This window comes from Heterodontus francisci, chromosome 18, assembly GCF_036365525.1.
Source record: "Heterodontus francisci isolate sHetFra1 chromosome 18, sHetFra1.hap1, whole genome shotgun sequence".
NCBI lineage: Eukaryota > Metazoa > Chordata > Chondrichthyes > Heterodontiformes > Heterodontidae > Heterodontus > Heterodontus francisci.
This window is the reverse complement of record NC_090388.1, coordinates 21,002,674-21,020,375: the sequence shown is the minus strand read 5'-3', so window position 1 is coordinate 21,020,375 and position 17,702 is coordinate 21,002,674. Positions and strand designations below refer to the sequence as shown.

Genomic DNA, 17,702 nt, shown 5'->3' with positions numbered 1-17,702 from the left:
CTTCTCTCACCTTTACATGGTCCATCTCTGACACTTCGCTTCCTTTCCTCGACTTCTCTATCTCCATTTCTGGAGATAGGCTGTCTACTAATATTCATTATAAGCCCACCGACTCCCACAGCTACCTTGACTACACTTCTTCACACCCTGTCTCCTGTAAGGACTCCATTCCATTCTCCCAGTTTCTCCGTCTCCGACGCATGTGCTCTGATGATGCTACCTTCCAGAACAGCACTTCTGATATGTTTTCCTTTTTCCTCAACCAAGAATTCCTCCGCACTGTGGTTGACGGGGCCCTCAACCGTGTCCGGCCCATTTCTTGCACCTCTACCCTTACCCCTTCCCCTCCCTCCCAGAACGGCGACAGGGTTCCCATTGTCCTCACTTTCCACCCCATCAGCCTCCATATCCAAAGGATCATCCTCTGCCATTTCCACCGCCTCCAGCGTGATGCCACTACCAAAGGTATCTTCCCCTGTCAGCATTTTGAAGGGATCGTTCCCTCTGCGACACCTTGGTCCACTCCTCCATTACCTCCATCACCTCGTCCCCTTCCCACGGCACTTTCCCCTGCAATCGCAGGAGGTGTAATACCTGCCCATTTACCTCCTCTCTCCTCACTATCCAGGGCCCCAAACACTCCTTTCAGGTGAAGCAGCAATTTACTTGTACTTCTTTCAATGTAGTATACTGTATTTGCTGCTCACGATGTGGTCTCCTCTACATTGGGGACACCAAATGGAGACTGGGTGACCGCTTTGCGGAACACCTCCGCTCAGTCCGCAAGCAGGACTCCGAGCTTCCGGTTGCTGGCCATTTCAACACCACCACCCCCCTCCCCCGCTCTCATGCTCACATCTATGTCCTGGGATTGTTGCAGTGAACATCAACGCAAGCTCGAGGAACAGCATTTCATTTACCGATTAGGCACACTACAGCCTGCTGGACTGAACATTGAGTTCAATAATTTCAGAGCATGACGGGCCCCACTTTACTTTTATCTTTAGTTATTTTTTCTTTTTTTGTGTGTTTATTTTATTTTAGTTTGTTTCTACTGTGCCTACCCACTGCTTTTTTCATGTTTGTGTTTGTGGCTGTTCAGTTTTCAGTCCATTAACACCCTATCTGTACTAACGCTTTGTCTTTCAGCACACCATTAACATATTAAACACAAGAAATGCTGGAAATACTCAGCGGGTATGGCAGCATCTGTGGAGAGAGAAGCAGAGTTAACGTTTCAGGTCAGTGACCCTTCTTCTGAGTTCTGAAGAAGGGTCACTGACCTGAAACGTTAACTCTGCTTCTCTCTCCACAGATGCTGCCAGACCTGCTGAGTATTTCCAGCATTTCTTGTTTTTATTTCAGATTTCCAGCATCTGCAGTATTTTGCTTTTACACCATTAACATATTGTTTGCCTTTGCTCCATGACCTTCTGGTCAGCTATTCTGTGACCTTGTCCTATCAACACCTCTTTTTTTTTATCCCTTGTCCCACCCCCACTTTATTTGCTTAAAATCTTTTACATTTCTTATATTTGCCAGTTCTGCAGATGGGTCACTGACCTGAAACATTAACTCTGCTCTCTCTCCACAGATGCTGCCAGACCTGATGAGTTTTTCCAGCACTTTTTGTTTTTATATCAGATTTCCAGCATCGGCAGTATTTTGCTTTTATATTAGTATAAATTTGGATATTAAATTCAATGTCAAATCAGGTGCAGAAAGTGAAATAGGGAAAGAAAGATTGGATTAAGAGAGAGTGATAAATAAGAAAACAAAAAGAAAAAAGTTTTTTTTAATTTTTTAAATCTCCAACAATAATTAAATCTGAAGGAACGAGTTTCCACATCAGGAATGGGAATAGTTGTTGATTTTTTCCTATGCAAATATGGAAGGGAGAAGCCCTTCTTTGCCATAAGTTTCAACTATGTCTGCTCAGATCTATTGTGGTTGGGACTTTCGTCACCATCATCATCCTGAACTTGCATTTATTGCCTTTTAATATAAAAAAAAAATCCCATTTGACTGTGAATAATAGTCACTTGACAAGATTCTGGTGAGCTGCTGCTGTTTTTGGAACCTCAACATAAGAGTGCACAATAGTAAAGGGAAGAAAATTGTGGGGAAGTCAAACACCGTTGAGTATACTACACAAAAACAGATGATAGACTTTAGTTTTGCTTTCAATGTGCATTTGAAACTAGAGATTATGGGCTGGATTTCGTGGGCCACCCGAAGCGGGGGAGGCAGTGGGGGCAACGGTGAATAACGATGGTGGTGGTGGGGTGGCCGTCACCAAGTGATTTTCCCTGGGGCAGGATAGGCCGATGACCTACCCGCACAAAGTCCAATTGAGGCCCATAGGTGGCCTATTAACGGCACTTAAGGCCCTCTTTCCCCCCACCGCTGGGATTTTACCAGCGGTGGTGGGGGACCTCTGCCAGACAGGGAGGATGCCTTGTAAAATGAGGTGCCCTCTCTTTGGGCTTGTGGGGGGGCGAAGGGGTGACTCTCCAAAGGCAATCTGTGGCCCACAGGGGGCCTCGGCTGGGAAACAATGCACCTCCCAGGAACCCCTTTCCCCGGGACTTTACAACCAACCCCCACCCCACCCACCCCCTTGCCAGCCTGCTGACTGGCCATGGCGGCCCCACCTCATTTACCTGAGGTCCAGGGTTCCAGCGCTGGGCCTGGTTCCGAGGCCTTTGTAGTACCAGCACTGGCCACTGCTCCCAGTGGTACCTCCGATACTGCTGAGCTGCCGGCCCAGTGATTGGTCAGTAGCTCTTAGAGGCGGGATCCCCGTCTTTAAAAGGACAGAGGTCTTGGCGCCGGACGGAGGATCACACCGGTGGGGGCCACGCGAAAAGGCCAAGGCAGGGTTTCCCCTGCCTTTCCGGCCCAGTGCCAGGAGCCCTGCCTTCTGCCCAAAATCCAGGCCTATACTTCAGACTTGTGACTGGCTCTGAGGTATTCACTATTATATATTTAATACAAGGAAATTACAATTTTATAGAAAGAGAAAGATAACTAAACTGTTTATGTTTTGTATGCTGTTTTATTTTCTAGTTGATCTTTTAAAATGACATGTCTTTTTCTTTTTTGTTTATAGGCATTGATCATTGCATTTACATCTGATATGATTCCCAGGCTTGTTTACTACTGGGCACTATCAGTGCAACCCTTTGGAGAGCATAGCAGCCCAAACATGCAAGGTTACATCAATACCACTCTCTCTGTTTTCAGAATCACTGACTTCAGTAATCTCAGCAAGCCCATTCAAAATCCTTCCTGGTTTGACCCTGTAACTGATACCACCTGCAGGTTAGTGGTTCTGTTACTATAACTAACAATGACCCAGAAATTGCGGGAGCGCTGCATCTTGGGTTGAGCGCCGTGAATTACATTATTTTATTCAGCTGCCGATCATGTTATTTTTGCACTGCAAATTCCTGAAAATGGGTGAGTTGAATTCCTATTTCAAATTTTTTACATTTTTACCTCCCACCCAAACCAACCTCATCTGTTCTTGGGAATTAAATTTACCCCATTAGAATCAAGTTAATCCTCCGTGGCTGTATCACTCCAAGGCAGTTAATAATCAACCAGTAGTTCAGTAATGGAATAAAAGTAAAATACTGCAGATGCTGGAAATCTGAAATAAAACCAAAAAAGTGCTGGAAATACTCAACAGGTCTGGCAGCATCTGTCGAGAGAGAAGCATCTCTCTCCACAGATGCTGCCAGACCTGCTGAGTATTTCCAGCACCTTTTTGGTTTTATTTCAGTAATGGAAGCTGGGGCATGACCACCCTGTTAACTGTTACTGGAATTCTGGCTGCTGAAGTCTCAATAGCCCTATAGGCCAAAACTCTCATGGGTCAGGAAGTCATAGTTCAACAAAAATCAGAAAGATTAACAGTGATCTACTCTAGTATTTTTCCAGATTTATGTCCCTGTCATGGCAGCAAATTGTCCCTAACCAAAGTCATAAAAATTACATCATCTGTGACTATTGTGCTTTTTATCATAAAAAATCATTCTTGGGAATTCGGCAACATGGAAAGGCATTTATTGCCCATCCCTAGTTGCTGTGAGAAGGTAGTCATGGATAAAGGACTGCTCAGGTCAGGGGAAAAAACCCAACAAAACCACATCGGACACGAGCCCAACCCAGCCCGAGTCCCTCCATTTTTTTCCATGCCCAACCCGACCCGAGCCCAAGCCGACCACTGGAATGTTCCCTTTACCTACCTTGTGACTCTGAATCTGCAGGAAGCTGCAGCATGAGCGTGATGACGTCATAGAGATGCTCACTCGCTCATTGCGCAGACTCAGAGTTTCCCTCCTTGACGTCCCAGACTCCCAGCTGAGGGAGATTTTTTTCTCTTGACACTCAACAGCAGAGCAAAATGCAATACTTACTTTGTGTGTCCAACCCGGACCTGACCCGACCCGACCCGACCCAAGCCCGAAAGCCGGACCAGGAAGAGCGACACGACCCGACCCAAACCCGACACATGTCGTCAGGTCCTCTCTGGTTCAGATCAAGTAGCAGGCCTTTAGTCATGGACCACCTTGAATGCTCACTAGGCCATGTCAGAGGTTAAGAGTCAACCATATTGGTGTGGGACATTAATGTAACTGGGGAGGTTACAACACTCCAACTGCTTTTTATGAATATCAGGAGGGTGCATTATCCTTCCACATCCTGCAGCTTTTGACACAGTCCACCACACCATCGTTGTATACTTACACGCATTTTTCCATTGCACTTTTGGTGAAATTTCAGTGGGAGCAGCTCCAGGTATTTCCTGATTATAAGAATAGGTTTCCACATGTGTCAGGCTCCCAGCTGGCCTCCTCCAAAACTAACCTATTGTAATTTTTTTTAAATAAATAGCTTTGTGATTGACAAACATGGGAAATCACAGTCTTTGTAACAAAGTAGCACTGTCATGAATGGTGCTGTTTATCTTGCATTATCACCTCCAATTTTCTCTCCTTGCTCCTCCCCTGCCAATGACAGCAACTCATACCAGCACAAGTAACAGCATGAAGTTATCATTCTTGAATAGTCAATGCCAGTAGCTTCTTCAGTCAAGTAAAAATTTAACCCTTACACTACAATTAATTAAAATGGATGAGCATTCAGATCACTAATAAAATTGCGCTGTGAATTAGATTATTTTCCTCAACCTTCAGATCACGTTAATTTTGCACCGCAATTGTGATGGGCTGAATTACCTTTCTTTCATCCAAACAACTGATGCTCAGGTTATAGGACTAAATTTTACAAATTAACAACCTGGAGAAGATGTTCATGCAACGGGAGCACATATCTGGGACTCAAAACAGTTTGGCCAACATAGATTAATATTCATTATGGGCAAAAGATTGTGAGGATTGTGCTGACCTCCATGTCAGAGTTCACAATGTGCATTCCTTCTTGTGCACAGCTTTGCTTCAGGAGTGCTAATTCATAAAACTTGCTCCATAGACTAAACACTGTCTCATATCACTGTTAACATCAAGTAAATAAGGTCACAGAATGTCTAATTTGAACATCGAGTTCAAAACTGCTTTATAGTAAGGCATTAAGATATTACTGTGTTCATAATTTTCAGCATATAGCTTGGCAAACTATAAACTTACAATATAAGTTTCAGCAGATCCAAACAAAAAGAACTTACTTAAGCATAGATTTAAACTAAGAACAAACTTGATTTTAATTTTCTTTCTCAAAACAATTTGATTGGGATATTTACTTCAGTGGTTATAATCACCATTTTATCACTCACACTCTCTTGATAGTATGTGTGTCTAATATGTAAAGATGTTATCTGCATAGTTTTTTTTTATGAGGTGCACTTGGAGTGATGCATGGGTTTTCATTTTGTGTTAGGTACCGTGACCTCCGCTATCCTCCTGGTCATCCTCTGCAGTATCAGCATAGCCTTTACTTTTGGCATGTAATGGCTGCCAAGCTAGCCTTTATTATTGTTATGGAGGTGAGAAGTATGTTTTGATTATTTTTGCAAGTGTAATATTTGTGGTTTGATGAATGACGTTGCCTCTGTGCCAGTAAGTGGAATAACCAGTGTCACAGATAGGAGCTTTTCACATTTAGGAAGGATTACTTGGATCTGCCTGTCATGAAAAAAAATATTCTTTGTACTCTAAGGGCAAGGTGCTCATGGTAGCATCATGTGTATGTCTTTTAGTTCTGGAATACATTATTTCTTTGTTAACCAATAAATATTGTTTCACATTTGAATTATAATTTTTCACATTCATGTGTGAAATAATTTATTGGCAACAGTGTGGTGAGTAGTGGGCCATGTCATTGTAACATTGATCAAATGTGCATTGAAAAATGAAACATCATCTGATATAATAGAAGTACAGGTTAAAAACAATTACATTTTAAAACACTACCTTGCTTTTTATAAAAACAAAATACTGCGGATGCTGGAAATCTGAAATAAGAACAAGAAATGCTGGAACCACTCAGCAGGTCTGGCAGCATCTGTGGAAAGAGAAGCAGAGTTAACGTTTCGGGTCAGTGACCCTTCATCGGAACTGACAAATATTAGAAAAGTCACAGGTTATAAGCAAGTGAGGTGGGGGTGGGGCAAGAGATAACAAAGGAGGTCTAGATTGGACCAGGCCACATATCTGACCAAAAGGTCACGGAACAAAGGCAAACAATATGTTAATGGTGTGTTGAAAGACAAAGCATTAGTACAGATTAGCTGTTAATACACTGAATATTGAACAGCAGCAAGTGCAAAGCTGAAAAAAAACAGTGGGTAAGCAAACTGAACAAACTAAGATGAAACGAAAAGATTGTAAAAAATGTAAAAAAGAATGTTAAAAAAAAAAGGAAGAAATAGTTACAAGGTTAGGTTGGAAAAGCTGGGGTTGTTCTCCCTGGAGCAAAGGAAATTGAGGGGAGATTTGATAGTGGTACAGGATTATGACTGGCTTAGCCAAGGAAAAACTATTCCCATTAACTGATGGTGCAAAAGACTAGGGGACACAGATTTAAGCTTTTCGGTAAGAGATGCCAGGGGAATGTGAGGAAGAACTTTTTTACGCAGCAGGTGGTAATGACATGGAACTCGCTGCCCACAAGGGTGGTGGAAGCAGAGACAATCAAAGACTTCAAGAGGAAGTTGGATGGCCAGTTGAGGGAAATAGACTTGCAGGGCTATGAGGATTGAGTGGGGGAATGAGACTGACTGGATTGCTCCATTGAGAGCCAACATTGACCTGATGGGCCGAATGGCCTCCTTTTGTGCCGTAAATGACTCTGCCCTGCAGTCTATTGGCATTTATGGCACTGAAAGTATTCAGTGTATGGGGTGAAGGATAGTTGTAGGTGTTTAATACATTGAATGAATAGTAAGAGTATGTTCTCCTACCTTGCTCAAGCTAGTACAGTCTTTAAACTTCTGGCATTGAATCCAGGGCACAAGATGATGTTCATAGCACTTATGCTGATAGCTACCTGCTGCCGTTTTAGTTGTCAATTTGCCAGGGGGTCTTTCAATACTTCAGTTGAAAGAAAACCCCTTCCTCTGCTTACCTTCAAGACAGTGTGAACCACTAAAGAAATTTGCTGCCTTGAAAAGAAAGACTTGCATTTAAATAGTAAAACCTTGCTTTTTATGTTGTTTTGATGTTTGGGATGTGATGGGCCCATAGTTATGACATGATCACAAGATTATCATATACCAATCAGCATTAGCAGGTAATTTTCAATATTTCATTCTTACAGAGTAATGGGCACAGAATTTTTAATAGGAGATTTGTTTTTACTCTTTTTCAGCACGTTGTATTTACAGTAAGCTTCCTTGTGTCTTACTGGATTCCTGATGTGCCAGCAAGCATTAAAGAGAAAATTAAACGGGAGACATATCTGACACAGAAGCTTCTGCATGAATCTCATCTTGCAAAATGGCGCAACAACATGGACGATGTCTCCAAAAAGCTAATCAAGGGTCCAATGAGCCTCAAAGGCAAAGACATGGATGTATAAACATCTGTGGCACAAACTTGCAATTTTTTATTTTACATTTTTTAAAAGGGGTGGGGAGTTTAATTGTTTGATTTCCAAGACAGATATTTTTAGTTACAGTGTATATAAACCTGCAGATGATTGGTTTGTTATTTGTCCCATTGACAGTGATGGTTGCTTGAGAGGTTACAGAGCTTTCACAGATGTGACACTTCAAATATCATGAAATATGGATTCTTTTAAGAATTTAAAAAAACATAGTAACAAAAAGGCTGTGAACAAAGGAGTACTAGCCTGGATTTTCTGATCATTTTTGGCTGAAAATTGGGCAAAACTGATGCTGTATCAGCATGCAGCCCATAGTTGATGTGATGATATTGCCCTGCATCATTCAGCTACCTTACATGGGAGGATTTCTTTGGGCTAATTTTGCAAGTGAAGGAACAGTTACAGAAGAAGACTGGTGATGCTTAATATAGTTCTGGTCACCACACTTTTTAGCAAGGATCTTAGGGTCCTTGAGAGGGTACAGAGGAGATTTACCAGAATGGTTCCAGGAATGGGGGATTTTAGTTACAAGGTTAGGTTGGAAAAGCTGGGGTTGTTCTCCCTGGAGCAAAGGAAATTGAGGGGAGATTTGATAGTGGTGTACAGGATTATGACTGGCTTAGCCAAGGAAAAACTATTCCCATTAACTGATGGTGCAAAAGACTAGGGGACACAGATTTAAGCTTTTCGGTAAGAGATGCCAGGGGAATGTGAGGAAGAAATTTTTTACGCAGCAGGTGGTAATGACATGGAACTTGCTGCCCACAAGGGTGGTGGAAGCAGAGACAATCAAAGACTTCAAGAGGAAGTTGGATGGCCAGTTGAGGGAAATAGACTTGCAGGGCTATGAGGATTGAGTGGGGGAATGAGACTGACTGGATTGCTCCATTGAGAGCCAACATTGACCTGATGGGCCGAATGGCCTCCTTCTGTGCCGTAAATGACTCTGCCCTGCAGTCTATTGGCATTTATGGCACTGAAAGTATTCAGTGTACGGGGTGAAGGATAGTTGTAGGTGTTTAATACATTGAATGAATAGTAAGAGTATGTTCTCCTACCTTGCTCAAGCTAGTACAGTCTTTAAACTTCTGGCATTGAATCCAGGGCACAAGATGATGTTCATAGCACTTATGCTGATAGCTACCTGCTGCCATTTTAGTTGTCAATTTGCCAGGGGGTCTTTCAATACTTCAGTTGAAAGAAAACCCCTTCCTCTGCTTACCTTCAAGACAGTGTGAACCACTAAAGAAATTTGCTGCCTTGAAAAGAAAGACTTGCATTTAAATAGTACCTTTCATGACCTCAGGATGGCCCAAAGCGCTTTATAGCCAATGGAGTACTTTTTGCAGTGTAGTCGCTGTTGTAATGTAGGAAATGCCAGAAACCAGAATGGTTGCCACTTTAAGCTGCTGCAACCTATAAATCGGTAGCAACATATGATTTCCTGCCACGCAGTGGGCAGTCTCCCAATTAACACTGAGAGCTCAAAATGGTAACAAGGCTGCCCCTGGAATCGCAAGTGGGGTCAGTGCACTAAAGACCTGTTCCTGCAACCTCCTGTCAGGTTTATTCAGTCATATGAACATAAGAAATAAGAGCAGGTGTAGGCCATATGGCCCCTCAAGCCACTCCGTCATTTAATAAGATTTTTAAAAATTCTTTCATGAGATGTGGATGTTGCTGGCAAGTCCAGCATTTGTTGCCCATCCCTAATTGCCCTTGGCAACTGAGTGGCTTGCTAGGCCATTTCAGAGGGCAGTTAAGAGTCAACCACATTGCTGTGGGTCTGGAGTCACATGTAGGCCAGACCAAGTAAGGACACATAGATTTCCTTTCCTAAAGGACATTCGTGAACCAGATGGGTTTTTACGACAATGATGATAATTTCATGGCAACATTACTGAGACTAGCTTTCAATTCCAGACTTTTTATTGATTAATTGACTTTAAATTCCATCATCTGCCGCGGTAGGATTTGGACCTGTGTCCCCAGGGCATTATCCTGGCCTCTGGATTACTAGTTCAGTGACATCACCACTACACCACCGTCTCCCCAGCTCATGGTTGATCTTTCTCAGCTCCACTTTGCTGTCCTATCCCCATATCCGTTGATTCCTTGAATGTCCAAAAATCTGTCATTTTCAGTCTTGAATATACACAACGACTCAGCATCCACAGCCCTCTGGGGTAGAGAATTCCAAAGTTTCTCAACTCTCTAAGTGAAGAAATTACTTCTCATCTCAGTCCTAAATGGCCACCCCTTATCCTGACCCCTACTTCGAGACTCTTTAGTCAGAAAATATATGCTAGTGTTTCTAATCTATTTGGATGTGAAGGGGTTACCATGCTCGTGTTTTTCAAATGATATCAAAGCAGAACAATACTTAAGGGGAAAATACTTTTAATCTGATGTATTCTTACGCCAAGAACTATTTATTATATTTATAGATATAAAAATTATAAAATTTGTCCTGCCAGCTTTCCAAAGTGAAAACAACTCCATTACATGTGATTTGTGCATCAGTTCATGCTTAGATGGTTCTGGGGGGAATCAATAAGCTCACCAGTTTTGTCCACCTGTCTTGAGACTCCAATGCAGTTCAAGACTTCAGTGATCTGCCTGGCATCTCATTAATTTGCAGCTATTTTAATAACATGTGGAACTGAATTAAAGGTCATGTTGTCCTTTATGTATAAAGCTCTCGATTCTTTTAAGAATCCCTCCCTCAGCTGATGAATCAGTACTCTTCCATGTTGAACACCACTTGGAGGAAGCTCTGAGGGTGGCAAGGGCACAGAATGTACTCTGGGTGGAGGACGTCAATGTCCATCACCAAGAGTGGCTCAGTAGCACTACTACTGACCAAGCTGGCCGAGTCCTAAAGGACATAGCTGCTAGACTGGGTCTGCGGCAGGTGGTGAGGGAACCAACAAGAGGGAAAAACATACTTGACCTGGTCCTCACCAATCTGCCTGCCGCAGATGCATCTGTCCATGACAGTATTGGTAGGAGTGACCACTGCACAGTGCTTGTGGAGGCGAAGTCCTGCCTTCACATTGAAGATACCCTCCATTGTGTTGTGTGGCACTACCACTGTGCTAAATGGGATCGATTTCAAAAAGATCTAGCAATGCAACACAGGGCATCTATAAGGCGCTGTGGGCCATCAGCAGCAGCAAAATTGTACTCAACAACAATCTGTAACCTCATGACACAGCATATCCCCCACTCTACCATTACCATCAAGCTGGGAGACCAACCCTGGTTCAATGAAGAGTGCGGGAGGGCATGCCAGGAGCAGCAGCAGGCATACCCCCACTATCACCAGTCTGGCGGTTACCATTGACCAGAAACTGAACTGGAGTAGCCATATAAATACTGTGGCTACAAGAGCAGGTCAGAGGCTAGGAATTCTGCAGCAAGTAACTCACCTCCTGACTCCCCAAAGCCTGTCCATCATCTACAAGGCACAAGTCAAGAGGGTGATGGAATACTCTCCACTTGCCTGGATGGGTGCAGCTCCAACAACACTCAAGAAGCTCAACACCATCCAGGACAAAGCAGCCCACCTGATTAGCAGCCAATCCACAAACATTTACTCCCTCCACCACCGACGCACAGTGGCAGCAGTGTGTACCATCTACAAGATGCACTGCAGCAAAGCACCAAGGCTCCTTAGGCAACACCTTCCGAACATGCGACCTCTACCACCTAGAAGGGCAAGGGCAGCAAATGCATGGGAACACCACCACCTGCAAGTTTCCCTCCAAGCCACACATCATCATGACTTGGAACTATATCACCATTCCTTCACTGTCACTGGGTCAAAATCCTGGAACTCCCTAATAGCACTGTAGGTGTACCTACCCCACATGGACTGCAGCAGCTCAAGAAGGCACCTCACTACCACCTTCTCAAGGGTAATTAGGGAATGTCAATAAATGCTGGCCTAGCCAGCGACTCCCACATCCCATGAATGAATTTTAAGAAAGCTTAATGGAAAAGCAAAACTAAAGGAAAGTAGTAACATTTTGGGTTTTTTTTCTGCTGCTGTTGCAAGTCACACCCCTAATGTAAAATTATGTTTGTGAAAAGCAGGGTAATAATTATCCATTAAGAACTGTTAAAACCTTTTTGAAGGCCAATCATGAGAAACTTTATCAAAATTGGGCAGAAAAGTGAGGTATTATCATCTCATATTCGCATCTACGCTACTGAAAGGGAGCTTTTTAAATAACTGGACTAAGCCATAAAATTTCATTTAGATTAAATAATTCTGATTGTTTTTTAAATGAATCAAGTAACTGAATAAAACAGTGGGGATGGATTTCCAACTTGTCTATCATAACTTTGGCAGTAAATCCACAGAAACCCTAGATAAACTATACCTTTTTTTTCAGGGTTTTGCAGCTCATCTGCTGAAATTACACTGAGTGACTGAGGGACCCTCCACAGAAATTCACCCCAGTACTTTTTCCCCCCACAAGAGAATTTAAAGAACTTCGCAATAATATACCACCAACAGTGTTTGATATATTTCACCAACCGTGTAACACTTGTTTCAAGTATTTCAGTATAAGATTAAAAACTGTGATGTAAAATTAACACCGATATATATGATCAATAAATACCTCAAATCCACCGTGTAGAGCACAGCAACTGTCTTTGACATGCAGCTGTGTTTGGGTACAAAATAGCAACTGTCAGTATCCTGTAATATACAATTGATATCTGTTAGAACATGATATAGATTCCATCCAAAATGATGAAAAGTAATTCTGAGCAAATGTGTGCAGCTCCTGTCATAGAGTTCGATGCTATTCCAGATAATGGGAGCTTCTTAGCACTAGTTGCATAATAAGTCCATTGTATTAGAGTCTGCTTGACCTAGGTCACTTGACGGCCACTGTCTTTCACTGAAGGGCTTATGCAGTTCAGTCCATCTATTGCCACTCACAGTTAATAATATGTATAATAAGGTGTAATCACTGCTTTGCACAAAAAAATCAAGGAATTATTCTATCTGAAACATTCATCAGAAAGGAAAACATAATTCAATAATTTTAGCACATTCTTCTTTCTGAATGTCAAGGCGCACTAATTAATATGCACAGTATGCCTTTTGCACCTTTATAACTTTATATTTTTCAAGTAACATTTGTAAATAATTATTCTCTCCAACTATAAGTATTTTCCATAGAACTGCTAATGACGCATTTCTTTTTTGATCATAACTTTGTATGTGTGGAGCATTAAGTAACTAACAGTTAATTAAGACAAATTATTATAGAAACAAAGCATGCATCATTAAAAATATGGTAGCATAAATATATTTGCCATTAATGACATTGGGATTTCCTGTTAAACAGCAACAACATTCGAATATACATTTTCATACTTCAATTCAGCATGCTATTTTAAAATTTAAAGGATGTTCTTCCCATTGAAATGAATCTTTAATATGAGCTTGTCCTTTCATACAAATTAAGGGAGCATTATTTTGCAAAATACCAATTCGGCAGGTTCAGCAGAATGAAAAATTGTTGTCGACCATTGGTTTGTCAGATGTATGCTTTCCATTATAACTGTGGATAAGCTTTCACTAATAATCTTCTAAAAGTAAATTTTTGATTCTTGCAAATTCATGAACAACTCAATGTTTGGTTCAATCCGATTTAATTTGAAAAATTATTTTATTACCCTTTAAATTATAATCTTATGGTTTTCTAATCCTGAAATTGCCTATTTTGTATCATTTTCAGAATCCTAATTGCCACTAATCATTTATTAATAAATTTGTGACATTTACTCCTATAAATTTTGAAGTTTTAAGTAACTGTAATGTTCATACCTTTCTCCATAGGATTTTATGTTACTATCAAATGCAGTACCTGAGGAATATTTCTTTTAACTGGTAATTACTTTTAGATGTGGAACTTCCCTTGTGAAAATTGCAACTTATAGGTAAATCAGCATTTTCTGCATTTTTGTGGATGCATTAAGTGCAATTATTACATACTTCACAGCTGGATTGGAGCATTTTTGTCAGTTGTATCATTAAGTGCCAATCTAGTATTGTGAAAAGGTATAATTATTGGGCCGGATTTTGTGGTAAAAATAATGATAAGGCTAACGCTGCTCACTGTTATTAATATGTAAATTGGATAACATTTTCTAGTGAATGCACATTCGTAGATAAACGTGTAAATCAGGATGTTTCTGACCAAGATGCCCAGCTCCTCCAGATAATGGCATCTGACCAAGAAATACACCATTGAAATACATGGAATAACAATGACTAGCTGATATATACACACTAAATTTGCCAGAAGAAGTTAATGTTTGTGAATTCCAGTGTCAGTACCATTTTAAGGGTGTGAAAACTCTTAATTACTGTCAAACAATCTCTCTGGCACTGAAATTTAACTTCTACAGGTATGGCATCTCATTACTTCAGATTTTATTCATTTGAATTTTTTTTGTTTTACGTTCTATTTCTGTTTCATTTGTCTCTCTCTATTAATTTGATCCTTCTTTCCCTCTCTTTCATTTCTCTATCTGATTGAATTCACTATTCTAACTGACGTTTTCTGGTTCAGACTCTGTGCTGCTTGTTAATGATTCTTTCATCTGATTGGTTAAGGGAATACACAGTTTGCAAGTTCTCCCTGTGTCTGCATGGGTTTCCTCCGGGTGCTCTGGTTTCCTCCCACATGCCAAAGACTTGCAGGTTGATAGGTAAATTGGCCGTTATAAATTGCCCCTAGTATAGGTAGGTGGTAGGGAAATATAGGGACAGGTGGGGATGTGGTAGGATAATGGATTTAGTGTAGGATTAGTATGGCTGGGTGGTTGATGGTCGGCACAGAATCGGTGGGCCGAAGGGCCTGTTTCAGTGCTGTATCTCTAAAACAAAACAAAACAGTTGTTTGCCCTGTACACACAAGTCCCACATGGCACCTAGAGAGTGCTGCACTTTTGGATAGATGGCTGACAGGAACTTGCAGTTCAAAAGCCAATTAAGAAGTCTATAGGAAAGTGTAAGTGTAACAAACAGCTGGCACCATTTGTTCACTGCTGACTGCAAAATCCAACCCAATATTTTCTGATGAGCCATTTTTCTTTCATTCCTATAATAGATTCATATTGCATAAAGTCAACTTTAGCAAAATTGTGCACATTCATCATTTTGATCTGGATTCGTTAAAATCAATAAAGTAAGGCGAATATACAGCCCTAAGTGACTTATAACCTTGTTTCATGTCACTAAAATTTGCGATAGTATTTTTGAACATAAATCCAGTTTTTGTTTTTAGAAAAACAGATTGCAGTGTTTTTCTAAAAAAAAATTGTCTGGAACATTGTAACAGAAGAGGAAGAAAATGTCATCCTTGGCTGTGGCGAACTGTTGATAAATAAATAAAATCAAATTAGTTTTTTTTGTTCAAAGAGTTATGACTATAGGTTCTAAGATGGGAAGAAATCGCTTAATTGAAGAAAATGAACTAGCATATCTGCACAGCTAAGCCCTTCTCAATATACAAAGCAGTGAATGGAGGAGAAACTTGATACGTTTATAGTGTATTGGGAAGGATATCTATTAATTGATAAACAATTACATCACAAATTGCTTTGCTTTAAGCTCATATTAGGATAAAGTTAACATTTATAGTTTACTTTTTTTTTTGCTAAAATATTTGTATCCATTCAACACACAAAGGTTGCATTTATTGTTTAAGCAAAATAGCAGATCTTCATACCTACAACATTGTCAGATGGGTGTAGTTTGTTTAACCTTAAATGTTAGTTGAAAAGTTTAGAGCTCTGTATGTGGCTGAACAGATATCTGATGGATGCATGATACTTTATGTTAGGAATATATAACATGTTTTAATAAGTACATTTTCTTAGCAAACTTGTAATGAAGCCACAATATAGATACTTTATTTTGTTTTGCTACAATAAGTGCAATTATTGAGCACACTTCAGTCTTTACCAAAGATCATCAATAATTTGGAATAAAATATATACATTTTTAATGTTGTCTTTTTCTTGAAATGTTAAAATACAACTTTACCTAAGTTGTATTGTAACTGTGAATATGCTGATAGGTTAATTGTGTTAATCAAAATTTGTTTTATTGGGAGGGAGGCATTGAGTAAAACTGGTTGTGTTGATCCTTACTTTGTAATTAGAAGTACCTCCCATGTTTAGAACATAGAACATTACAGCGCAGTACAGGCCCTTCAGCCCTTGATGTTGCGCCGACCTGTGAAACCATCTGACCTACACTATTCCATTTTCATCCATATGTCTATCCAATGACCACTTAAATGCCCTTAAAGTTGCCGAGTCTACTACTGTTGCAGGCAGGGCGTTCCACGCCCCTACTACTCTCTGTGTAAAGAAACTACCTCTGACATCTGTCCTATATCTATCACCCCTCAACTTAAAGCTATGTCCCTTCGTGTTTGCCATCACCATCCAAGGAAAAAGGCTCTCACTATCCACCCTGTCCAACCCTCTGATTATCTTATATGTCTCTATTAAGTCACCTCTTCTCCTCCTTCTCTCCAACGAAAACAACCTCAAGTCCCTCAGCCTTTCCTCGTAAGACCTTCCCTCCATACCAGGCAACATCCTAGTAAATCTCCTCTGCACCTTTTCTAAAGCTTCCACATCCTTCCTATAATGCGGTGACCAGAACTGCACGCAATACTCCAGGTGCGGCCGCACCAGAGTTCTGTACAGCTGCAGCATGACCTCGTGGCTCCTAAACTCGATCCCCCTACTAATAAAAGCTAACACACCATATGCCTTCTTAACAGCTCCATTAACCTGGGTGGCAACTTTCAGGGATTTATGTACCTGGACACCAAGATCTCTCTGCTCATCTACACTACCAAGAATCTTCCCATTAGCCCAGTATTCTGCAATCCTGTTACTCCTTCCGAAGTGAATCACCTCACACTTTTCCGCATTAAACTCCATTTGCCATCTCTCAGCCCAGCTCTGCAGCCTATCTATGTCCCTCTGTAACCTACAACATCCTTCGGCACTATCCACAACTCCACCGACCTTCGTGTCATCCGCAAATTTACTAACCCACCCTTCTACACCCTCATCCAGGTCATTTATAAAAATGACAAACAGCAGTGGCCCCAAAACAGATCCTTGCGGTACACCACTAGAAACTATACTCCAGGATGAACATTTACCATCAACCACCACCCTCTGTCTTCTTTCAGCTAGCCAATTTCTGATCCAAAGCACTAATTCACCTTCAATCCCATACTTCTGTATTTTCTGCAATAGCCTACCGTGGGGAACTTTATCAAACGCCTTACTGACATCCATATAGACCACATCCACGGCTTTACCCTCATCCACCTGTTTGGTCACCTTGTCAAAAAACTCAATAAGGTTTGTGAGGCACAACGTACCCTTCACAAAACCGTGCTGACTATCTCTAATGAACGTATTCTTTTCAAGATGATTATAAATCCTATCTCTTATAACCTTTTCCAACATTTTACCCACAACCGAAGTAAGGCTCACAGGTCTATAATTACCAGGGCTGTCTCTACTCCCCTTCTTGAACAAGGGGACAACATTTGCTATCCTCCAGTCTT

The 17,702-nt window shown here is 41.1% G+C and overlaps 1 protein-coding gene across 3 annotated transcripts in view; it reads left to right on the top strand.

The window, feature by feature from the left end:
* ano6 (anoctamin 6) overlaps positions 1-16,081 on the top strand; it is a 159,528-nt gene extending 143,447 nt beyond the window's left edge. For all 3 annotated transcript variants that reach the window (XM_068050389.1, XM_068050391.1, XM_068050390.1), the window contains 3 exons: positions 3,113-3,324; positions 5,905-6,010; positions 7,834-16,081. In XM_068050389.1, the coding sequence (XP_067906490.1) occupies positions 3,113-3,324; positions 5,905-6,010; positions 7,834-8,043 (528 nt within the window). In that variant the 3' untranslated portion in view covers positions 8,044-16,081. The remainder of the gene's footprint in view (positions 1-3,112; positions 3,325-5,904; positions 6,011-7,833) is intronic.
* Positions 16,082-17,702: the final 1,621 nt, after the last annotated feature.